At 45.9% G+C, this 25,843-nt stretch overlaps 1 protein-coding gene across 2 annotated transcripts in view; it reads right to left on the bottom strand.

Moving 5' to 3' along the window:
* The window catches only part of ephb3a (eph receptor B3a), a 30,483-nt gene extending 5,734 nt beyond the window's left edge, over nucleotides 1–24,749 (bottom strand). Inside the window, exons 1-12 of one of the 2 annotated variants that reach the window (XM_056293466.1) lie at nucleotides 24,692–24,749; nucleotides 19,342–19,406; nucleotides 16,143–16,815; nucleotides 12,643–12,798; nucleotides 9,280–9,615; nucleotides 8,032–8,156; nucleotides 6,752–6,914; nucleotides 6,340–6,448; nucleotides 5,997–6,049; nucleotides 5,510–5,632; nucleotides 4,452–4,699; nucleotides 100–315 (exon numbers count right to left, since the gene is read on the bottom strand). In XM_056293466.1, coding sequence (XP_056149441.1) covers nucleotides 100–315; nucleotides 4,452–4,699; nucleotides 5,510–5,632; nucleotides 5,997–6,049; nucleotides 6,340–6,448; nucleotides 6,752–6,914; nucleotides 8,032–8,156; nucleotides 9,280–9,615; nucleotides 12,643–12,798; nucleotides 16,143–16,815; nucleotides 19,342–19,406; nucleotides 24,692–24,749 — 2,325 coding nt within the window. The remainder of the gene's footprint in view (nucleotides 1–99; nucleotides 316–4,451; nucleotides 4,700–5,509; nucleotides 5,633–5,996; nucleotides 6,050–6,339; nucleotides 6,449–6,751; nucleotides 6,915–8,031; nucleotides 8,157–9,279; nucleotides 9,616–12,642; nucleotides 12,799–16,142; nucleotides 16,816–19,341; nucleotides 19,407–24,691) is intronic. The other variant, XM_056293467.1, reaches the window with a different exon arrangement.
* Between the last annotated feature and the right edge of the window lie 1,094 nt (nucleotides 24,750–25,843).

Genomic DNA, 25,843 nt, shown 5'->3' with positions numbered 1-25,843 from the left:
TCAGTTAAACAACTATAATATATGAAAACTCAGAGGAGCAGATCAGGGTTAGCACACACACACACACACACACACACACACACACACACACACACATACCAGGGAGCTGGTGTAGGTAGGGTCAGAAGAAGTATCGTCCAAGAAGCGTGATAGGCCGAAATCCGAGACCTTGCAGACCAGGTTGCTGTTGACCAGAATATTCCGGGCGGCCAGATCTCTGTGAACATAGTTCATGTCCGACAGGTATTTCATACCTGCGGCAATGCCACGCAGCATCCCCACCAGCTGGGTCATCGTGAAACGCCCGTCATTCAGCTGGAAATGGGAACACGGGGAAAACGGAGTAAGGAGAGGGGCAGGGTCAGAGCGAGGGAGAGGAGACAAGGCGATGAGACGGAGTGAAAAATGAGTGAGCGACCCATGAGACGGAGGAAAGCGGATTGATTAAAATGAACAGAAAAGATGGTGAAGTGGATGAAATGGAGGGGGGGTGGGGAGAGGGAGAACGAGACAAAGACGGTGAGAGAGGGGAAAAAGACAGACAGACAATCGGTCCACATAAACATGATATCTGTCATAGCCCGTCATGGCTGACCCTGTCAGTCTGGGACAGTTAACCTTTTCATGCATGCTGTCTAATTAGCTGAATAATTAGCCTTCACTACAGCTTGAAACGATTAAATGCCTCATATTTTATCCCTGCAAAAACAACAAGGGAGCCACAGAAGTGCAATTGAAAAAACAAAAACCCAGAGAACAAGAGTCACTTTTCCCCTTCTCAAAGTGATAGACAAACTGGGTGCTTGTGGTGGCAGTGTGCCAGATTTATTTTTTGAAGCAAAAAAAAAAAAAACAAAGAACATTTTATGCCATTTTTCGTTTGTGAACATTAAAGTAAAGCGAATTATAATAGGTTGACAAGGCTGCGTAAAACCTTTCCATTTCAAAGTCCTTGACTTGCAGAATATATTCTTTTATGTGTAAAATTGATAAGCTAAAAAAAAATTATGCTCAAATTAGGGCTTTGAGCACATGCAGGCTTGATTTAGTCAGAGCGAACCACATTCAAGAGAAGTGCCACTGTAGGAAAACAGATCTGGAATCAGCTTTGCTGTTCAGATTGTAATGGATGAGATGATCTTGGGATGCTGGTCATTGACGCTGGGTCAGCTGTCTGGTCCACAAAGGCTGATAAATGACACCCATTGTAACTAACCATCTGATAAGGGCAACTTAATTAATACTAGTCCAAGGGATGTCAGTCTGCAATTAACTGACAGATAATGGGAATTTTAGGTGGCACGGCGGTGCAGTGGTTAGCGCAGTCGCCTCACAGCAAGAAGGTCCTGAGTTCGAGCCCCGGGGTAGTCCAACCTTGGGGGGCCGTCCCAGGTTGTCCTCTGTGTGGAGTTCGCATGTTCTCCCCGTGTCTGTGTGGGTTTCCTCCGGGGGCTCCGGTTTCCTCCCACAGTCAAAAGACATGTAGGTCAGGTGGATCGGCCATACTAGATTGTCCCTAGGTGTGAATGTATGTGTGTGTCATCCCTATGATGGCCTGACGGCCAGTCCAGGGCGTCTCCCCACCTGCCGCCCAATGACTGCTGGGATAGGCTCCAGCATCCCGCAGCCCTGGTTGGGATAAGCAGCTTCGCTAATGGATGGATGGATGGATAATGGGAGTTTTTTTCGAACCGTCTGTGATGCTGGAAGTACTTTGTGCCTGGTCATAGTGGCAGACACATGCCGTTCTTTCCTGAGTTTCAGCGGTATTGTAAAACAGCTTTTTGGATATTGATCTCTTCTTTTCAGTCCACAAAAAGAGGGGAGAGGTAAACAAAGTAGGCATGACATGAAAAAAACCATGAACATTCTGCTTTGCACAACACGCACTCAAATGAAATTTGATGGGAAAACAAGCTGAGATGGACGTGTGTATATACAGGCATGATTCATGGCAGCCCTTCAAAGCCACGGTGGCTCTCTCGTCTCCTCGCTTGCTTTTGGGCTATGATTGAGCATGTCCATGTGGGTGTGTGTGTGTGCGTGCGTGTGTGTTCTCCAGTGCACACATGTATACGTGTACGAGCATTAGCCCACATGCGGTCCAGTCAGAGTATCGGTGCCTGCAAGCTTCTGGCTAAAAATGCCCATATGCAGAGTTTGCACGTGTTTATGTGTACATGTGTGTGTGTTTGTGTCTGATTGCGTGCGAATATCTGTTACGCTAAGAGGTCCTCATTAGATCAGTTCTTGGTTCCTGACTCATGGGCTGTGCGACCTGAGTGAGAATAAGGACAGGGACAACACTGGCCTTGGATGTTTCTGTTATGTGTCAGAGCTGGCTGAGATGAGGGACAACATCGACACAACAGGCGAGATGAGAGGTACTGAAAATACCCTGTGGTTTGACTGCATGCTTCTCTCTTACCTCTTTCAAACCAACATTCGGGATTGGGGTGCCGCCAGGGATTGTGCACCCCTATAAAGAATATGACTGAGCACCCTTTATTTATTTAATTAACCAAATAATTACTTTATTATTTTCCTGACTTCTCTAAACATTAAACCCCTTCCTCTACCTTCATCCCATGCTACCAGCTTGCCCAACAATCCCCTCATCAACATCTTCTCCAATAAGGGACCCATCTTCTTAGTTTGACAAATTTACATATAAAATGCTCATAACAAAAAGGGATGTGATACCACCATAGCCCAGACTGAACCTGTGGGCTCCTTCCTGTGGATCACGAATCAGAGAGGTCTTCGACAAGATCTGGTCATATGCCATTGGGTAATCGGGTGGGATAAGGGGAAAAACTAGAAATACATTTCTAAAAAAAAAATTGAGCACCGTTGTGGCACCCCCTCTAGTCTGGCGCCCTTAGAATCTTCATAACATTATACCCACTTATGGCGCCACTGTTCGGGATCACTTTTGGCATGAAAGGCTCCATGGCTAAAAGTCCTAGGAAACTGGCTCTAGGTACAACACAGCAGCCTTTCTAGTCATTGGTAGAGCATTTTCCTAGAGTTGTGTCTGAGTGAAAGGTTATCAGAGAATCCCAGCTTTCGGGCGTCTGCGTGGCATAGCGGTCTATTCCGTTCCCTACCAACATGGGGATTGCTGGTTCGAATCCACATATTACCTCCGGCTTGGTCGGGCTTCCCTACAGACACAATTGGCTGTGTCTGTGGGTGGGAAGCCGGATGTGGGTATGTGTTCTGCTCGCCCACTAGTACCTCCTCTGGTCGGGGGGGAGGGGGAACAGTGTGATCCTCCCACACGCTATGTCCCCCTGGTGCAACTCCTCACTGTCAGGTGAAAAGAAGCGGCTGGTGACTCCACATGTATCAGAGGAGTTATGTGGTGGTCTGCAGCTCTGCCCAGATCGGCAAAAGGGGTGGAGCAGCGACCGGGACGGCTCGGAAGAGCGGGGTAATTGGCCGGATACAGTTGGGGATAAAAAGGGGGGGAAATCCAAAAAAAAAAAAAAAAATACCCGCTTTCACATGTGCAACATGTTGTGTTTGACATGTTGCACGCAACCAATAATAATGCATATCCATGTTCCAGATACACATATGGGAACATGATGGCAACGTCAAAAAGGAAAAAACTGTTTGTTGTGCAAATAAATACCGGCAATGTATGAAAAATACCAACATCTAGGAGAGATGTTCATTTTTCACTACTCGCTATTTTTTTCAAGCTCAGTGTCAAGGACAGAACATGGTCTGAATAACTAAAACCCCTAAATTTTCGGGATGTTTCTGTAAGGGAGCTTCCCAGCAAAAAGCTAGAATCGACTTGGTGGTGTGAAAGTGAGTTTTATCAACACCTCCAGGGTTTGAAACTCAGAGAAACATCAGGCTTTTGACATTATGGCAATCCCTACAAAGCTAACAGCTACTGCAGAGAGACCTCTTCACTGCGTGTCAAAGCTTGCGGCACTACACTGGAGTTAGTACATCTCATTTAATGTAAACATTATACAATCCCCCATCACACTGCACAACCCATCTCCTCTGATCAAGCCCTCTTTAAGCAACAACTTTTGTGTAGGTGGTAATGTCCTGAATAAAAGGTTCAGTTAACATTGTACTCTGCCACTTTACAAGGAACACAGAGGCAAAGCTATCCAGTAAGGTTTGGCATGTGACAATTTCCCACCAGGAGTTTGGAAAATGGAAGGCTGTCAGTATTAGTCAGTCAAGTCAAGCACAGAGACAATGCCTGTCTCCAGGCATCATACTGCACATTTAATCTCCATCACTCAGTTACTGAGCACCTCGGGCTGTTTTACAGAGAGTAAACCACTCGTACAACCCGGAGGTGTTTTGAATTGACTGTCTGTGTGTGTTCTTCTTGGCTCTGATGCAAACTGAACAGTAATCTCATCCATCAGAGGTGTTGTGTATGTTTTCACAGCCACCCTCCCCACCAGGCTTACCCTGAGGAAGGAGTCAAGTGCCCCGTTCTCCATATATTCGGTGATGATGAGGATGGGGCAGCTGCGTGTCAGGACACCCTCCAGCCGGATCACGTTGGGGTGATCAAACTGGCCCATGATTGACGCCTCAGCCAGGAAATCCCGCCTCTGTTGCTCGGTGTAACCCGCTTTCAGTGTCTTAATGGCCACCACCACCTCCCGGCGACCGGGCTGCTTGAGCCGCCCACGGCACACCTCTCCGAATTCACCTGAGGTGACACAATGGTGGAGAAGGATGTGATGGGGGTGGGGTGGGGTGGGGGGTGAGGGAGCAGGGGCAGGAGGAGTGGAAGTGAAATAGTAGGGGGAAGTGAGGGAGAGGGAACATTACTGGTTTGCACAGAGGAGAGAAATCGGATTCAGGAGTTGGGGGCAGGTGGGACGCTGATGGGAAGGCTTCAGCTGTAAGGAAGGTGAAACAACAGGGGAGGGAAAGGAATGAAAAGAGCGAGATATGCGGGAGCTCACGGGTATAAGAGGTTGGGGAGGGAGGGGGTGACCGGCCTGGATCGAGAATGTAACCTGGGAGCGGTGGATGGAGAGAGGGGACGGGTGAGGAACTTGGGAGTTTTACGATTGGTGCCTGAGTTGGAGTGTGTTTACAAGGAACACAGAGAGAGAGAGCCAGAGAGAGAGAGAGAGAGAGAGAGAGAGAGAGAGAGAGGGAAGGAGGGAGGGAGAGAGAGAAGACGAAAGAGTGGGAGCAGACTGTTATTTGAGGTGAAGTTAGGACACAGCATGCTACTGGAGAAAAAAAAACAGATTAGCAGGAGGGGCCTATGGGGGTTAACCCCGCCCCTCCCTGCCCACCCCGCATTGTCACACAAACACAAATCTGATCCCATTCCCTTTTTTTCTGCGAGTCAGGCTGGAGAACAGAGTTCAGTCTCCATCTCCCTTTCCTATTTACAGAGAGTAAAGGATTAAAAAAAGGATTAAAAAAGGATTAAAAAAAAGTGGAAATTCAAAAGCAAACAATTCCCCATTTCCTCTAACAAGCACGACTTTGTGTCTTTTACCTGCACCAATGACCTCTTCTATTTTCACACAGGAGATGTCTATTTCTTTGGCAAACTCGTGGACAGCTTCATTGGGGTCCTCATAAGTGAAAGGGTCGATGTACACCTTCACCCCTGGAGAAACTGAAGTGGAGGAGGTGACGTCAAAGAATATTCAGTGTTTAGTCATAAATATAATTTCATGCATAGCTGAGGTGCATAAGGTTGAATCTATCAAATGTTCTTTAGTTTTCTAAAAACCTACAGTGGATGAGGGTTTGTTTTTTTTTGCACGTTTGAAAACTCAACTCGTACTGAATGTCTACTCATGACATTACTTCCAGCGAGCGACTGAAGAAATGGCTTCCTGCCTCAGTCAGGTGGTCAGATAATTGATTGAATCATGTTGTTTGTTGTACTGGCATGAACACAAAGACCCTAAAAGCAACCGGTTTCAAGGGCAAGACTTTTATCCATTCATTCGTACACACACAAAACCCAAACTCACTGTATTGCTGCAATTTCTCTGTGTACTCCAACTCTGAGCCGCTGCGTTGCTTCCTGGGGGGAAAAAAAAAATCCAAAATCAAATTCTAATCTTCAGAACTGGTTCGATGTCGATACTGGGAATTAAATTGATCTTCAGCTGCGCTATCAGATGATAGCGTGGACTGTCAAGGCAGAGCTTGGCAAGTTTTATTAAAGAAGTCCAATTTGAACCTGATGAAAAAAACAACAACATTAAAGCCTTTTGAAAACAAGTTAAAGTTGCATGAGAGTCTTAGTCAGGAGCATAGATAATTAAACCGAATGTTTAGTTCACGGTGTAAGAAATAAAATCAAACACTTACTTGAGGCAAACCACGGCTATAACCACCAAGGCAACAATGACCACCAGACTCGCAGAAGCTGAGCCCACAATGAGAGGCAGCTGATCCTGCACCGACTTCTGAGGATCGCCTGGAAGAAGCAAGACACGCACGCACGCAGGCATGCATGCACGCAGGTACACGCGCGCGCGCGCACACACACACACACACACACACACACACACACACACACACACACACACACACACATGCATGCACATCCCTGAAAGAAAATATTTCAAAACCAAGGCGGAGATACTGCTTGAGGAAGTTGTAAATGGTTTGTGTTGCATGCTTCATGGCGCCCAGTCACAGCAGCCATCTGAAACAGTCATTTAGAAAAGTATGCATCAAACGGCTGACATCAGACTCTAAAAGGAGGGAGAGAAGTCACCCATACTGTGTAGGCTGGTGCTGAAATCCATGGGGGCGCTGTAACGTCCGTAGCCAGCAACGGTTCGAGCCCTGACCTGCACCACGTAGGGTGTGGCCGCCTTCAGCCCCTCCACCTTGGCTGAGCTGTACTGGGAGGTCACAGTGTGGGACATTGCCTGGCCCTATGGTGCAACAATTAGACCATGAAAGGAAAGTTCATCTTATTTTGCCATGTCATTGTCAGATGGGTCATTAGCCCCGAGTGTACTTAATGACCCAGGCAGAGGTGGAACGCATGTTTTGTTTCACAGATAGCGTGTTTTTAAGGCATAACGTAGACGCTGGTGTTGTGAAATGAATAGACGACACAAGGGAACAAACCAGTTATATGATGCAGAAAATGTTAGTGCTGGTATTTAACAATTAACATTAACAAATAATGACCATTTAGCCCTGGATTTTTGAACAAATACCCCCTCTAATCCATTTAGTTAGTGTTAGCTTTTCTTTGAATGTTTATCACTGGAATAAACAACCTTCGAAATTTTGATTTAAGAGCGCCGGACTACTGATAGCCTAGTGTCATTCCACTGATGTAAGACAAAAAGAAATCTCTCACAAATTACTTCATATTACAATGCATGCATCCATCCATCCATTTTCCAAGCCGCTTATCCTAATTAGGGTCGCAGGATGCTGGAGCCTATCCCTGCAGCCAATGGGCGGCAGACAGGGAGACACCATGGACAGGCCGCCAGTCCACCGCAGGGCCGACACATACACACCTAGGGACAATTTAGTAAGTCCGATTCACCTGACCTACATGTCTTTGGACTGTGGGAAGAAACCGGAGAACCCGGAGTAAACCCACGCAGACATGGGGAGAACATGCAAACTCTACACAGAGGACGACCCGGGATGACCCCCAAGGTCGGACAACCCCGAGGCTCGAACTCAGGACCTTCTTGCTGTGAGGCAACAGCGCTAACCACCAAGCCACCGTGCTGCCATTCCACAATTACAGTGTATATTTATGAAATGTGAAATTGTTGCATCAATTCACTTACCCCGTTTATTTCATTTTTTTGTTTTACTATTTAGTTTTAAAGTTTACACCAATATACAGTTGGAAAACAAACCTTCTTTTGACATTACACTATCCCTACAAAGCCTTCAGTCTTTCACTTTCACCCATAAGAAAATCATGTCTGTACAGGGTTGGTCACTCAAAATAGAAATGTTCAGTCTTATTAAGACTGCGATGTATGTTAGGGCAAAGGCAGAAAAGTTTGATCTTACTCTCTCATAGTATTTAATCTCGTAGTCGAGGATGACCCCGTTTGGCTTCTCAGGGGGCAGCCATGACAGGCTGAGGGCGTCTGCAGTGGATCGCATCAGATGGACCGTGGGCACTGCCGAGGGGGCTGGGATTGCAAGACAGAGCAGTCATAAGCTCCCTTTTAAGTGCCATGTTTCAAAGATCTCCAACTGTTTCACCTTCACCATGAATTTAACGATTTGTGTGGCCCTAAAGTGACTTGATTTGACTATCAGTCTGGCGGACCCTGCAGGCAATGAGAAGGGTGTTTCGTTCTATGAAGGAAAATTCCACTTCTTTACAATCTGGGTCTTATTTTGATTGGTTTCTGTCTGCTTGCATATCAGTTATGATATCATCTTACTCGCTGGGTTCTTTTTGGAGATTGTGGACGCTGGACACAGCTTTATAATGAAGTCTTACAGGACAACTGAACACGGACCTCAGACTGTGTGCATGATTTGTCATTATCTATGACTTCTCCATTGCACTGGATGAGTAGTTATTCAATGAGTGCTACAGCCTACGATAAGATGGTCAACCTACAAGTTGAACCAGGGAGTAGCTCGGCAGTGCAAATGATCATTGACCATATTGGACTTTTCAGGCAGTTACTTTTAACTTACACATTTGTTTTCCCTTCAAACTATGTGGTTTAGTTAATTGGGTTGAAGTGGATTTGCTGAAAAATGTCTGATGCGTGTGTTCAGTTGCCTCATAGGACACCATTGTAAAGCTGGGTCCAGCGGCGGTCTCATATCCAAAATCCTTACGATGAAGCTGGCGAGTAAAAGTATATCATAACCAATAAGCAGTTGGAAAAAACTACGAAAATAAGACCATGGTTGTTAAAAAAAAAAAAAATTGAATTACCCTTAGACTGTTATATCTAATCGTCGGTGAAAAAATAAGTTGCTGGTTGATAATGTGCTGATTGCTGACAGTAGGAATGTGTGTAATCTTCCTTTAAAACTTACATTGAACTACAGATTTACAGCTGGGAATGCCTGTGTTTGGTTGTGTTACTGAGCATGCTCAGTGATGGTGACTGACAGTTGTAACACCACTACCAACACTGAGATGTGGCACTTATTGACACTGACTGCATGGTGAATACACAAACCAGCCTGCTGGATAGTGACGTTAAGTGATATTGATTAGAATGCTGCAATCATTCAACTGTGTTTGTGGGCGCGTCAAGTGTTATTGACTGGGCCCCTACCACTAACCTGCTTGGTTGGTAGTGATGTTGACGGTGGAGAACCTAGGTGAGGAGGAGCTCCTCCCAGAGACGCCGTTGACAGCCTGAATCTCAAAGCTGTAGCGGGTGTGAGCCTGCAGGTTCCTCACCACCACTTTCCTTTGCCTCAGCCCCAGGCGCCGTGGCGCCACATCCACGTTGTCGTCGCAGCGCGTGCACGGGCTGCGGTCTCGCAAGCACTTCTTACACACCACGTTATAGACCAAGTCACTCCGCCCACCCATGTCCTCAGGCTCCTCCCACTCCAAGGACAGCGAGGTCTCGTTCACGCTGGAGATGACGTTTTGAGGCGCCGAAGGGACAGCTGCACGCATGAGCACATGCACGCACACACACACACACACACACACACACACACACACACACACACACACACACACACACACACAAACAAGCATAAATATAAGTATTTCAATAAAGGCAGGCAGGCAGGTATGGACGCGAGCGCGTGCACACACACACACACACACACACACACACACACACACACACACACACACACACACACACACCAAAGAAGCTTTATTCATGCTTCCTGTGTATTAATTACAGTATCTTCCTTCTGAGCTGAGTATTGCTCGACAACAAAAGAAAAACCCTCTTACTGGTGCAAAAAGGCTACAGGAGGTAGTTTTTCATGAACAAAGTACACATGAAAATATATCATGAGTAAATGTTATTCATTTCACTGAAGACCTCTCCACAGGGTAATGTAATGGTCATACGTCTCCGCCCAGTCGTCTGAATCTTCTGGGAATAACAGGGTTTTGTTCGTGTCATGCAGAACAAACACTACAAAAAGCATTGCTCATGATTTAGTAATGCACACCGCTGCAAATAGCCACTTAGTTAGCTAGAGAGTAAAAGCCATAAACATGCCCCTGGATCCCTTGAATAGTGATGGAGAGCACTATTTATGGGAGCCATATCATCCACTTTGATCAAAATTCATATTGTCGTTTATCTATGTGCCTAAAAAACCAATTCCTCTCAGCAAGTTTGAGTAAGGACTGAAGCCTGGAAAAAGTATGATAACCACCGAGGAAGACAACAGAGATTGATTCAGCGGACACCTCTTTCATCCTTTCAGAGCCAAAGAGGAGTGCTACTCTTGTTTAAGCTTCCAGCTGAGGAAAAACGGCACTGTCTCAAGGCAGGGAGACACCCATCTTCCAATGCTGCACGGGACATGAAAGAAAAAAAAAACCTTCGGGCGGCATCGCCATTACTTCAGCTCCTTAGCCAGCTAGCCCTGAGCCGGGTTTCACTTGCCCTGTTCTGTCTAATTAGGCTGACACAGTTAGAAGTGCAGGGTTCCTCTAATTGGACGCCCCTCTAAAACACACATTGCGTCCAAGCTGCTGGCCACTGATGAGCTAGGGCCTCTCTGGTGCAACACATTGCCTCCAACCCAAAGCACAGGCTGCCTGGCACAAGCTCTGACAGACCATAGGGAAGTAATTCTCAAGGTTCTGCGAGCGTTTGCATACGCATGTGTGTGTGTGCATATGATTCTGTACTTTGTAGATGTTTAGTCTGCAGCCACACTTGTGTGCCTGCCTACGCAAGCTGTGGTCAATGTCACAGTCCAAAGTGTTCTTGTGAGTAGACTTTCGCCGGGAAGACAAGTACGCTGTGTGTGTGTGTGTGTGTGTGTGTGTGTGTGTGTGTGTGTGTGTGTGTGTGTGTGTGTGTGTGTGTGTGTGTGTGTGTGTGTGTGTGTGTGTGTGTGTGTGTGTGTTTGGGGGGACAGGGGTGAGGAGGGGGGATGTGTTCCACATGGTCAAGGCAGCACATGTCACCTTCCATCAGCGTAACTGCTGCTGGGACCTCTGCTCAGAAGCCTGTCCATGGAGAACAGCTCAAACGCTGAGGTCAATTCGACACTAGCCTAGTTAGCACAGAATGTGCAGTTGGGATTTCCACTTTTTAATTTTCTAGCTGCAGCGATAGTGTGTTTACTTTTGACCTGAGTGGATACACTAAGCCCCCTCCCACCCCCCAACAAATGCCTTTATATGCAAGACACCTTATGAAACCGGTTTCTAACTCACTCACAAACTGATATTAAACACACATTCAGCCGTGCTATCTGCACAGCTCTGGGTGGGATTTCGACACCTCCAAGAAAGCTTGAGTTATGAGGGTGCATTTAATTAACATTATAATCCTCACTGGTAAGAAAATTAGAAAAATATATTTCGTCTGCACCTCAACCACTATTCTCTCTTGGCCTCTCCCTCGTATCCCATCGCTTGGTATTGCCCTTGTGGTATTATCAGTAGTAGGATTTCACAGAAACGCCGTTGACAAGATGCATGCTCAAACAAATCAATCTTATGATAAAAGTTTTTGTTTTTTTCTGGGGATCCCCACCCCCATTTTCTCTCCCCCCCCATTTTCTCCCCAATTTTCAGTTGTGCCCTCCCAATTACCCCACTCTTCTGAGCCGTCCCGATCTCTGCCCCACCCCCTCTGCCGATCCAGGGAGGGCTGCAGACTACCACATGCCTCCTCCAATACATGTGGAGTCGCCAGCCACTTCCTTTCACCTGACAGTGAGGAGTTTTGCCAGGGGGACGTAGTGTGTGGGAGGATCACGCTACCCCCCCCCCCCGTCCCCCTCCCCTTGAACAGGCGTCCCGACCGACCAGAGGAGGTGCTAGTGCAGCGACCAGGACACATACCCACATCGGGCTTCCCAGCTGCAGACACAGCCAATTGTGTCTGTAGGGACACCCCACCAAGCTGGAGGTAACACAGGGATTTGAACTGGTGAGCCCCATGTTGGTAGGCAAGGGAATAGACTGCCACACTTCCTGGATGCCCCAAAATAATGATAAAAGTTTTTTAAGAGTTTCTGATGTGTCATCTTACTTTTCAGTTAGCTAAAAAACATGATTCAGATGAGTTAATTTGAGCTATATTGAGCTGATGCAAAAGCAACTAGTCTACAATGTCAACGCTAAGCGTCCATACAGGATATGTAAACACTGTTAATGTTAACTCAGTTGAAAATAAAAAACTAGGCCTTCTTCACATTACAAACTCAAGACAATTCTCCTATATCATTCTGTTCATAACAAAGTCCCAAAACAATTGTGCTTCACATCTCTGATGCTATCTGTCCCTGTATTCCACAAACGCTGAATGCCTACAGAAAAAAAAGAGAGCAAATCTGGCAGAGATAATGTTCTTTATCAAACTAAAGTACTCATCTGACCTTTGAAAAAAGATAGACCGACCAAATGAATAAATTCTAGAATTCAAGGTTTTTTCTTTTTTTCTTGTTACTTTACAATTCTGGTACGTGTGTTGGAAGATGACCTACTAGTGCAGGCAGAGTCAGGGGGGTCGCTATCTGCACGGTGAAAACCGCTCTGGCAGGGGCAGATGTTGGCTCCTCGGGCACTGGTGCGACTGTTGGACGGACATGGAATACACGATTCTTCTCCGTATTTGGATTTGAAGGTCCCAGGGCTGCAAGCTAAAGGAAGGGGTAGAGAAGGTCAACAAGAAGAAAATCGTCACTGTCAGTCTTATGCATGAGCAAACTCCAGTCACATCGGTTACAAAATCTCGGTGTGTCTTGAGGTGACATTTCCCAAATAGACGCACAACGCAATATGTGGGAGCAACAAAAGCAGATAAATGTGAGAAATAGTGAGAAGTTACACCAGAAGCCTTATCTATATTTTCACATCTGCTTTTCTCAGTCTCCATCTTTCTAACAGGTGACATTAATCTCCCCCAAAGGGGAGCCAGGATGACAGGAAGATTCTGCACTGAAGAAGAAGAAAAGGAAGAGAGGGATGAAGATAGACCGCTGACAGTGGTTGCTGTTGTCCGACAAACATGAATTGAAAAAGCTTCTGAGAACATGGATAAACCCTAAACCCATCAATCAGTTCCTGTTCGGCACTAAGCTCTGCTAACCACACCACTGAATACAAATAAGGTCTCCAAGTGCACGCAGAACGAGTCAGTAATAAACTAATACATCGGTTTACATAGACGGGCGTCAAACTATGCAAATTGGTCATGCAGCTTTATTTGAAGAATACACAAAGTGACATTAACTTGTACCATATGTCCAAACATTTATGTCAAACTCCAAGGTGTGAAGCTAAAGGTTAGCTGATATGTATATATATATATATATATATATATAAAATCCAGTGAGTCAAGTAAATTCTTTATGAGACAGTACAAGCCTGTTTCATGCCATAAGCAATCATCAGCTGTCAATCAAGCTACTCGAGGAAAGGACATACCATTTACTGCCTCGTCATACACATCATGTGCACAATGTCCAATGGGGAAGGGAGAGGTGCAACATTCAAAAACATGTGATCGCTAACGGAGGTGTGACATTCAAAAACATCTCATCGTTAATGGTCCAATGGGGGTGGGGGGTGGGGTTGGTATTTGTCTATTGTCATGATTTATTTATACGTATGTTGCACCTCTCCCTTCCACATTGGACATTGTGCACATGATGTGCATGACGAGGCAGTAAATGGTACGTCCTTTCCTCGAGTAGCTTGATTGACAGCTGATGATTGCTTATAGCAAGAAACAGGCTTGTACTGTTTCATAAAGAATTTACTTGACTCACTGGATTATTTTTTTCCTTATTTGTTGAGCACTTTCCTTACTGTTGAGTGTCTCTTTAAACATTGTATATATATATATATAGAAGGAGGAATAGATGGATCCATCCATTATCCAAACCGCTAATCCTTACTCAGGGTCGTGGAGATGCTGGAGCCTATCCCAGGAGAGCAGTCATTGAGGGGCAGGCGGGGAGACACCCTGTACAGGCTGCCAGTCCATCACAGCACCCCCCCACACAAACACATTCACGCCTAAAGACAATTTAGTAAAGGCTGATTCACCTGACCTACAATGTCTTTGGACCGTGGGAGGAAACCGGAGCATCCAGAGGAAACCCACACAGACACAGGGAGAACATGCAAACTCCACACAGAGGACGACCTGGGGCGACCCCAAGGTTGGACTACCCCAGGGTTCGAACCTAGGACCTTCTTGCTGTGAGGCGACCACGCTAACCACTGTGTCACCACTGCACCTATATGTATGTATGTATGTATGTATGTATGTATGTATGTATGTATGTATGTATGTATGTATGTATGTATGTATGTATGTGTGTGTGTGTGTGTGTGTGTGTGTGTGTGTGTGTGTGTGTATGTATATATATATATATATATATATATATATATAGGGACGTGACGCGGGGAAACGTATACTGTGTTTTCTTTGTTGAATCACATTAGCAGCTGATGCATGCGCGACGCACGAAACAAGCTTGTACTACTATGTATTAAAAGTTTTTTTATACATCTATATATATATATATATATATATATATATATACAGGAAAGAGTATGGATATTATCTGCTTGCATGCAGAACCCCCGATTTTGCTGTTTGGCCAATTCCTAACACATGGTGTAAAACCGGGGCTCTGGCAAACATCTGTCCTATCGGCATGAGGGCTCATAAAACCCAAGACAGCGAGCACGATTGTGTGACTAACTGGTTAGGCTAAGTGGTCTTTCAGTTTGAACTTAAATTCCAACCTAATTCCCCAAAATTACACGTTTAGCTTAATCAGTGTGGCTAATGGCCCATATTGTAGCTCTAAAAACCATCCAATAAATAGTCGGGTGAGATAAGATGGAGTTGCTGTTTTTTTGTTCTTTGCTCGTAATTCATCATGACGTTGGGGGGCCAAACACATTCTCTGATCTGATTTATGTTTGTCGATTCCTCATTGTGTCATCGTTTTCTTTTGTTTGTTTTTTCTCCTGTTTCATGAGGGAGCTGACTCACAACACGCGCTCGTTTTAACCCATTAACTTCTTAAAAGAGGGCGAGATGGTTTCAATTTGTTCGATACGCTAAAGTCTCCCCGTCACTCCGGAGACTCTCTCTTCCTCCCTTTCCCTTCTTTGCACTTTTCCGCCCTGCTGTCGTTCTCGTCGCTCTCCTCCTCCTCCCCCCACCCCCACCTCCTTCCCTCCATCTCCTGCGGTGTTTGGCTGTAAGCAGTGGCAGGACGGAGGTAAGAAATGAAACGTCTGAGTGATTAATGTTAGCGTGGCAGTGTTGGCTCACATTGGTCTGAGTGGTGTTAATGAGTGCGGCCGCCTGTAGATTAACTAACGGGAGGCAGTAGAGGAAATTACACTTCCTCATTGCGACCGCTGACTACAGCCTTGGAGAGCGTTTTATCAGGCATTGGCGGCAGGCTTTTAACCTTGAGCCGCCAAATGGCAACGAATGAGCTCTCTAGTGCATGTTATACACTATTTCTCATGCCTAGGTGAGGGGACGCTCCCCCTCCTATTTTCCTTGGATTTCTATAGCCCTCCTCCCCTTCCTTTCCCACTCCCTTTGGCTATTGTTTTCATCTGCGCTTTAGCGATTCACACCCCTTAGCCCTCACTATCTCGCTCTCTGTCTCTCGCTTGCTCTCTCTCTCTTTCAATATCTCTCTAAACTGGTCTAGAGATACCTTTCCCCTACACATTATCTAGTTTTCCCCTTGCACAAATCTATTGGCTCGCTATTTTGTGCCTCCCCACTATCTTTCTCCTCCTCCTCTCCCACTCTCACATTTGTATGCTGCTTCCCGCTGCAACACCTCATTAATTCATACTCTCTCCTCCACCCTCCTTCACCACCCTTTCAGGGGCCACACAATAAATGCAGAGAAGAGGGCATAGACTGAGGTTACTTGCACTGAGCATATAAAGGATGTTTAGTTAAATGAATGTCAGCATGTCTCTTAAATACACCCACCTTGGCACTGAGTATTGTCTGCAGATGGTTCATTCCCAGCCACACAGGTACAGGAGCCCACGGGAACCATCCACTCCCCATCCCCGTTGCAGTAGAGCTTCAGGGGGACGGACACCTCCATAGCGTTAGACACACAGGCCCCTGGGGCAATGACTAAGGAGGTGGCTTCTGCTCCTGTGGCCGTCTCTGGGAACACGGCAAAGTTAGCAATGGTGGTGGAGCACTTCTTAAAGAAAACTCTGACCGAAATGAGAGACATGCAGGCGCCGAAGTCCTGGAACGCCAAATAGAAGCCGGCCTTAGAGAGAGGGCCAAAGCTCCGCACTTTGGTGTTGATCCTGCCCGCTTCCAGCAAGGAAAAGCTCTCGTCCGGGGCAATAGTATCCACCTTGATGTAGGGGTTCTCCCTCCAGAGGGGATTGGTGTCAGTGGCTGTGTCCCCCTCCGACTCATAGTAAAACAGGTTAAAGGTCTCCTTGCATGAGCCGGGGATGTTAGGGATGCTGGCACAGTCACGGACTGAGAACTTGAGCTCCACGTAGATGCGCAGAACGCCCTTGCGGGGAATGAAGTCCGTCCTAAGCCAGTTGTTCTGGTTGGGCTGTCGGACATTACATACCTGGTAGGTTCGAATAGGGCTCATGGAGTCATCATAGCCGCTCACCTCCTCCCACTGCAGAAACAAGAGAAGCATTGTAAAAAAAAATTTTTTTTAAAAATGATGATGATGACAGAAAGTTGAATCACTTCATCCGGACACAACGTTTGTTGAGAGAAATGTTTCATCACTCATCTAAGTGACCTCTTCCAATGATGATGATGGCAATTAACCAGACAAAAATGTATCAAAACCAAAAACTGTTTTAAAATTGAGATGAAAACAATGAGGTCTAGATAGATAGGTAGTTGTGTTCCTGGTGCTGGCCAAAAAACAAACGAGTCCCTCAGGAAACTCATTTTCAGATAATCATCAAAGCTTTGTGGTATCAAGTGCTGTGCAATCCAACCCAAACATGCAGAGAGGTCATTGAAACCAAAGGTAGTTTCTGGTGTTCAGCGCAAAATCTAAACGAGAGAAATAGATTCAAACACTTCTTAGTACTCCAATCAAAATTCAAAATATGCACACACACGTCCCAAAATGTGTTCCGCACATGTGCCCTATGTAGTATAATTTGCAGATAAAATGCCTCTAATTGCATGACTCAACAAGAAAATTCCAGTGATTGAATACTATTAATCGAGTATATTTCCTCATTAGGCCGTATTTCACACATCATGCTCATTTGTCTAAATGGCCCTAAATAAAAGCTATCTGCAGAATGAATAAATGAGCTTATCCTGTGGTCCAGACAATTAACAGATGTCTTGGTGGGACATTTATTAAGGCACCTACACCGACAGTGGTTGCTGAACAACTTGCAGGCACTGTCACTTATCTTGTGGGAGAAAAGCTCTGAAGAATTCACACACACACACACACACACACACACACACACACACACACACACACACACACACACACACACACACACACACACACACACACACACACACACAATATAATTGCAGTTAAGATGCTGCAGTCAAAAGAGCCTCTCTAGGACATTCGGTTACAACGCAGCCTATATGTAAATGTGCAAGCTGTACTGAGCGATACAAGAGGGTGCATTTAGAATGGGAAAAAGTCCCATATATCCACACCGATACTCGACAATGCAAACAGAGAGTTATTTATTAAAAACGCCATCTAAATGCAACATAATCCCCTTCATTGCATCGTGGCAGCACCATGCAGCACTTGAAGTTAAGTGGAATATATAAATACTCCAAAGCCTACTCGGCCTACTCGGGAATTGGCATTCAATCTGGTTGGTACACCAGTTTAGAGATTGGACTAAAATCTTCTCAGAAGATTTAGGTCTTAACCGTCACTTACCGATGACATGATTGCTTATCTTCGAACCAGTACACATTCAATATACAGAAACCACTTCAAATCAAAGCTATCTGATACTACACTAACAATCTTGAATCACGATGACCATCACAGTCGGTGTCTTTGAAGAGGAAGGCTTGTCCAATACATACAATATTTGTAAGCGTATCACGAATGGTCGGGCCGCACGGGTCAATAACATTTTGTCCATGAGGAAATAACCTTGACAGAAGTGAATCTTTGATTTTTTTTTTTTTTTTAACAAAATTGTCCCTTGGACCAAGTGCTTAATTTCCATAACAAATAAGCTTTCCAGAAATTGATTATTTCGGCTGCAAGAAAATAATGCATAACTCAAATCACGTCTGCGAGCTTGTGTGCAATTTATTTCCCAAACGATGACTCCAACAGTCAGCATTATGTCGTAAATCAGCGGCGCCGTGTTGATGCAGCGCCTGACAGATATGATAATTGCCATCTCTGAATGTATGGGCTTGTCAGGCATTAGGAACAGGACTGCCTGGCCCCTTGTGACGTACGACTCCGCGGATGCTGGGACGTTCACAGCCAAGCCGTACAGGAAAGGAGAAGCTGGGCTGCTGAATATCGTTTCCATAGCAACCCACAGTTTCCATTGACTGACTGCGCTCACGTACCAAAGACAAATTACGCTGGCTGGGAGTGGGGGAGGTCTGTCAGGCTGTTAGCCCAGGGGTCAAATTCATGTTGTTTTATTTTCTCTCCATTCCTACGGGGGGGTTGACTAAAAACATTAATCCCTACCTGTAATTTATTCTCGGGCAAATTATTAAAGACACCCACATGCTTGCAATTAGGGAGTCTTCTTGTGGAGGGGGAGACATGCAAGGTACGGTCTACCCCAGTGCTATTTACTGACTGTCTTGTTTCTTCCTTGCTTGCTTGCTTGTTTGCTGCATGCTAAAACACACGTCAGTGCAGATCCTGTACACTATTCCATATATTCTAGAATTCAAAGTTATTCTAAATATTGAATCCACAGCGTTACACGGAATGTTTCTCATTTGCTCTCTTAAGTCAACAAAATAAACGCACTCTGCATAAACGGCGTTATAAAACAGCATGAGGTGTGTTGCTGAAGTCAGAGAGGGCCCTATAAACAAGCTAATGGAACCAAGTGCTGTAAAAAAAAATGGGGGGGGGGCATGTTTAGCAAACACACACAAACACACACACACAAACACACACACACAGACACACACCACGCATAGACAAACTTACCCCACTCTCCGGGAATGTGGTCCAAGCAAGCTCTGTTGTTGCCCACCGACTGTCCATTAGGGTTTCTGCAAACCAAGAGTAGGAGGTTTTAAACAAAACAAAAACCGTTACCTGACTTCATCGGTGGGAGGGGAAAAAGAAAAGAAAAAAGAAACCATTACACAACAGTAAAGAACGCACAGAAGTTTCCTTTGTTTTATAGAGGATGAGGGTGAGACCTTCTCTCTCTCTTTCACAACCCCCCCCCTCCCATGTACAGAGACAAAAACACTTTTTGAGAGCTTTCCTATGCTGACAATCCTGACACATCCATGATGCCCCTCTAATTAAAGCTGTCTGTAAAAACAAGACAGGCGTCTGGCATGTATAAAAAACGGCAGCTCTTTCGATATTCATCTACAGCCCTGGGAGAACCACGCATCCCTGAAAAGGCATTAGGTTTAAAAGTGGACAGCAATCTATCAACTAGCCGTGTCCGGTGGCATAAACACAAACATGAAGGAATTTAACATTTGCTGTTTGGCGGACCCTTGTAGTGCAAGGGCCTGGAATTCGTAAACTTCAGGGTTGTTTGCAGCTCTGGAATTCCAGTGGACATGTTGTCCGTCTCGGTGTCTTTGCACGACAGTCAAGAGACTGAGATACGGCAAATCCTCACAGCAGGTGATCTCAGTATCTTTTTTACCCCCCCCCCCCCCGGTTCTTTATGACTTTGCGACGAGGTGGGGGGAAAAAAAGAGTCAGACAAATGGGGTACAGGTCGAGATATCAGGATCAATGTGCGTTGTTGTCAGGGCGTCAATCACGGTGCCATCAGGTGCGATAGCTGGGTGAAAAACCTCTCAAGACTCTTGCACTCATTTTCAATTCTATTTTTTTTTATTTTCATTTTGGATCACCCACCCCCCCCTTTTTTTTTCTCCCCATTTGTACTTGGCCAATTACCATCCCGGTCAGTGCTCCACCCCCTCTGCAAAGCCAGGGAGGGCTGCAGACTACCACATGCCTCCTCCGATACATGTGGAGTCACCAGCCCAGTGTTTCTCAACCCAGTCCTCAAGGAACCCCTATCCTGCAGCTTTTCTTTGCAACCCTGAATAGGTACCTGTTTGTAGTTATTCAACCAATCAGCAATGAATTTTGTCAGCTGTTGCACACCTTGCATAATTAAGTGCTGCGAGATGATTGGTCGAGTAAGTACAAGCAGGGCTACCTATGCAGGGTTACAATGAAAATCTGCAGGATAGGGGTTCCTTGAGGACTGGGTTGAGAAACACTGCCTGAGCCGCTGCTTTTCACCTGACCATGAGGAGTTTCACCCTGGAGACCCACCACGTGGGAGGATCACACTATTCCCCCCAGTTCCCCTCCCCCCCAAACAGGCGCCCTGACTGACCAGAGAAGGCGCTAGTGCGGCGACCAGGACACATACCCACATCCGGCTTCCCACCTGCAGACAGGGCCAGTTGTGCCTGTAGGGACGCCTGCCCAAGCCGCCACACCGCCCAGACAGACGCCCTCACTTTCGATTCTTAATGTACAGCTGTGCTCAAGTGAGCCTCCGTCGTTCCTCTGTCGGAGAAGCAGGATATCTGGGGAGCCCAGGCAAAACAAAGCCTGCTGTGCACCATTTGCTTGCATGTTGTTGTGAACTGTGCCAAAGCTGGCCATCGAAAGGGTGGCCACATGGCATGTACAAAGCTACTGAAGGAATGACATTATTGCAAAGGACTGTAAAAAAAAAAAAGAAAAAAAGGCAAATACCTTTGTAAGGCTCAGAATCAGACATTCTTTTTTGGATTGCAGCATTCCTGTGGGGCCGAAATGGTAGCAACAATAGTCAATATTCTGCCCCCTGCATATCCACTGTTTTAACCACAGACGACTATAAGGACCGTATCTTTGGCTTGTGTCTTTATACGGCACTTTTTTTTTTTAAAAGGAAAAATAGATCCCCGGGCCATTCATCTGATATAGGCGTTAAGCTGGCAACACCCACACATACACGGTGTCCATTGTGAAGCTTGGGCACAGTGTTCGCATCCAGAGAAATGTCAGCGGACATTCATTGTTAATGAGGCTACTAAACAATGAGTAGTTATGCAGTCTGTGTGTTCACACAGCTGGGCTACAGGCCAGTGCTGCTGAGGTTGCCTCTTGGACATCTGACTCGAAGCCTTTCCTCTTCCCTCACACCCAGAACTGGTAAGTAACCCAGCCCTCCCGTGCTCCACTCCCTGCAGGACGCACACGTCCACCTCGCCGCATGCTTACACACAACACCCCGAGTGTGTGTGTCTGAGGCAGCAGGGGGTTGTATGGGAGCAGGGAGACTGGCTTTCAATCAGACGGCTTGAGAATAAGCCCTTACACTGGTAAGCTTCCATCCTGCTGAAATGTTAAATGGGTCGAGATGTAATTTATTCCCTACATAAACCGACACCCCTACCCAATCCCCAGCACTGCAACCCACCCCACATGGAGGAGGGAAAGCCGAAAGAAAATGTCTCCGTGATGATTGTTTTATTATCATCATCGTCATCATTATTAGTTGTGTTTCATTATTATTATCATCATCATCATCATCATTATTAGCCAGATAAAGGCAATGATATAATCACAGGTTTACCAGCCAAGTCCTTCACCAACTGTACATACTCACAGTATGTCCTGCTGTACAGAGCCAGACTATCTGCACATTTTCAGATTCATGAAGGCTATATGCTTAAATTCTATTTGACGTCAGTGTGTTATTGTTATCTCACCGGATCCCAGGAGCTGCTCTGGGGTGACTAGGATCTCCTCAGCTCTCAGGTTCCCCCCTCTTTTTGCACTTACCATTCAGATTCCCATGCAACTAACTACACTTCAGATCCCACCCACCGATGTCGTAAAACTACAGCGCTGGAAAAGTGAGTCTACCCCAGGGGTAAGAAAGCAACACTCCAGTGGGAACTTGTCCTTAGTGCATCACCACCCCTGGCATTTACTGTGTTTTGATCACTGGAGCCAAAATGCCATAGAAGTCTGCATTCTCGGTGTACTTTGGGGAGCGCATGCACACACGCACATGCACATGCACACGCACACACGCGCGCGCGCGCACACACACACACACATACATGCTAATGTTTTATTCACTTTGTGTATCATGAAAGCCCTCTCCACACACATCCAACAAGCAAACTTATGAAATATTAAAAGCCGAACATCATCTCCAGTGATTGGAAACATGATCAAATATATGTCTATAAAAAGACAAACAAAATGAGTGTTTTGATTCAGAGACGTAACCTCGGAGAGGCAAAGTTCACAACTACTGCTGTCTGATTCCAAATGCCACATTATTTGCAACTGGAGGCATTGCCGTCTATGCAGAATAACTGTTGATAACCACAGTCCAAGGTGATGCTCCGTTTGACTCCCGAGGAGCAGTTTTTCATCAAGCCAAGCTGAACTAATCTAATCTCTCTTTCAAGGCTGTGTATCTGTTCTGCACGGGTCAGCACATAATTATTCATATTTATATTTTGATGTATAGAGAGCGCCAGGATGAGGACGAGATGTTCTGCAGATGTGGAAACATCGAGCCTCTCTCAAACGACCGAGGCCTCGAATGTACATTGAAAACTTCGTATGGACTCATCGTCTTCCTCAGTCATGCGCACATAGCTGCTAGATTACTTCTATAGAATGTGTCTGGGCGGTAATCGGGCCGGCCGTCAGATGAGCTTTTGAAATAGCTGTGTGGCAAAGACTCACTGTTAATGAGATTAGGGGCACATTATGTGTCTCCCTCGCTAAAAGTTGTGCCTAAGTGTGAGTGCGAATTTCGGATATGCGATCATTGCACATACTGCGTGCATAAAGAACATCACTTGATCACCCCATTATCAAATTCAGAAATCAAAATGAGCATTTTATACTGTCAAGACAACAAAGGCTCAGATTCAGGATTATAACCGTGGGTTGAATGCCCTGACTATGCCACCTGATAACAATATGAACCTAGCTGGAAAATCCCTGTGGTTCTCCCCTCCTTCCTCCGTTCGATCTCATCTGATCATCTGCTCTCTCTCTGTTTATTCTCAGAGGACAAACATTAGTTAACCTCCGAGTGTCGAGTTAAGTGTAAGTTGTTGGGTTGGAAACTGGCTGATCATTGGGGCATGAGAGCCCAGTGGGAGTTGGAGAGCCGCTGCCGCTGCATTGATTTAGTTGCTGACACCAGAATTGATGAGGGATCGAGCTGGCCACGCTCCAGGAGAAGCAGATTGGACAGAGAGAAAAGGAGGCAGGGTGAGCTATACAGTGCTAGAGGAGAGGCGTTGCTGGGATGCTGGGATGCGAATGAAGTTGCTGTGGCTCGGGTGGGCTACTCCCTGAAAATTATGTCCTCTGAAATACAATAACAACAACAACAACAAAGCCCCCCAGGACTAAAGGGTACCTGTCCAATGGCTGGCCTTTAAGTCATGCTTGTCACCTAACACGTTTCACGCGTGTGTTCCCGTGAGACTCCAGGACAAAGATTGATCTGCCGTACTTTGCTTTAAGGGTCGACTTGGCACGTGAACCCGCCAACATACGCATGAAAACCTGCACCGTTTTTCTTTTTTCCATTCACATCATAACCGGTTCTGTTGTATCTTGCAGGGTGACAGCCACTATTTGATGGAGAGTCGACCACGTACCGCCATAATAAAACACAAGACAGCTAAAACCTTTTCCCTGTGGTGGTGTTTGGCTTTGGTGAAGCAAGGTGGGGCAGGTGGGCATCCTCAGACAGCTTGTGGGTGTGACAACAAAAGGGACAATAGCAACAGGGCAATCCTTATACAGCCGCAATGGAATCATAGGCATGTCTATACAACACACACACACACACACACACACACACACACACACACACACACACACACACACACACACACACAAAAAGAGAAGGGGGGTTGGCTTCAACACCATCATGCTGTTGATTCATGTGGGCATTGATTATAATGATGGAGCACAAAGTAAATTGATACTCAGCGAAATTACCAATTTAACAGAGCGGGTCCGCATTACTCCATCAGCATGGCTTGGCCAAAAAAAAAACAAAAAAAAAACGTATCACCGTTTACAAAGAAGCAAAACAAATCAGTGATATGACTTGTCATTCACATTGATGGAATAAAATATAAACAAGCAACTTTTCATTCCAATCTATTGTTTCTTCAGTTTGTTCTCTCTGTAATAATCAGATATCACTCCGAAGGTTATTATCAACCTCCAACCCCCCGAACAGGGGCATTGTATTAAATGTGGTAGCGTGAAAATACTCACAGACACGTTAGATTGCATAGCCTACCTTCCACAGCCAATACCGCGGGAAGCACAAAGCTGCACAGCCACAGCAAATAATCCATCGTCACGAAACAAGATCCTGCCACATGAATAAAGGTGTGTAAGACTGGGACCCTTCGGATGGAGACTGAGGAATCAAACATGGACCACCGCAGCCAACGAGCGTTTTGTCTCACTCCCAGCACTCATTTTTTTCAATAAACATGCGGGCTATCGCCACGGCATGCCTACCAAATCCGATCGCGGGATGCAACCAAGCACTTGTTTGTCTTTAATTGGGGAAAAAAAATCAACAACTGTAAAAGCCACATGCCGCGGACCACTACAATGCGTCCTTTTCTATTTCTCACTGTACCGACACCAAATCTCTGTCCGTTGGCGCATCTCTCAACTCGGACTCACCAAAATGAAATCAGATATATATAATTTTTTTTTAGCGAGGGGGGAAAGGGCCCAAACCGGTTCTATTCCCCCCCACAAGAAAAGTAAAATAATCCACTTTCCCAGTCTGCGTAGCTGTTGCTCCTCAAGGAATGTGTGTCGGAATGGCAATTGTGGGACAGAGTGATGGGGGGGGCGTTTGAGGGGTGGGCTGAAACAGCTGCCAACACTCCGGACCACTTTGGGGAATAGTCAGGTCACACCCCTCCTGGATGTTTAGGTTTTAATTAATCACACAAAAAAGGGTAGTTGAATTTAGGCACAAAATCGGAGCGTGACTACATCGCAGAGGATCTTAAAGCGACGATACCGAGGCTTGTGAAGGCTAGACAGCGCCTCCCGTGGTTCATACGCGCCCTGCGTGATTGAGTTAGTAGATAATCTGCCCAACCGAGTCTGGCGGCGGACTGAGGACACATCCACCTCCTCCCACTTTCAGTCGTCATCTCTAAGCAGCGGAAGCTCATTTGTGCTGCCTTTACGTACGAAAATAAACATGTCCATTTCAAACGACGTAACCGTCACTGCCCACATGCTTCCATGCGTCCTTTACGTTGGCATGGGTATTGAGCAATACATCCACTAGAGGGCAGTTCAGAGTCAAACGTTTCTGACAACAACAAACAGCGACGGTGGAGGAGGTCGTTGTTTGTCCCTGTGGCCGGGCGAGGTAACGTCATATGTGTTTAAAATTTCTCACCAGTTCGCGCAACCT

Source organism: Lampris incognitus, chromosome 14 (assembly GCF_029633865.1).
Source record: "Lampris incognitus isolate fLamInc1 chromosome 14, fLamInc1.hap2, whole genome shotgun sequence".
Taxonomy (NCBI): Eukaryota; Metazoa; Chordata; class Actinopteri; order Lampriformes; family Lampridae; genus Lampris; species Lampris incognitus.
The sequence above is the reverse complement of the archived record's forward strand: the minus strand, read 5'-3'. Positions and strand labels throughout refer to the sequence as shown.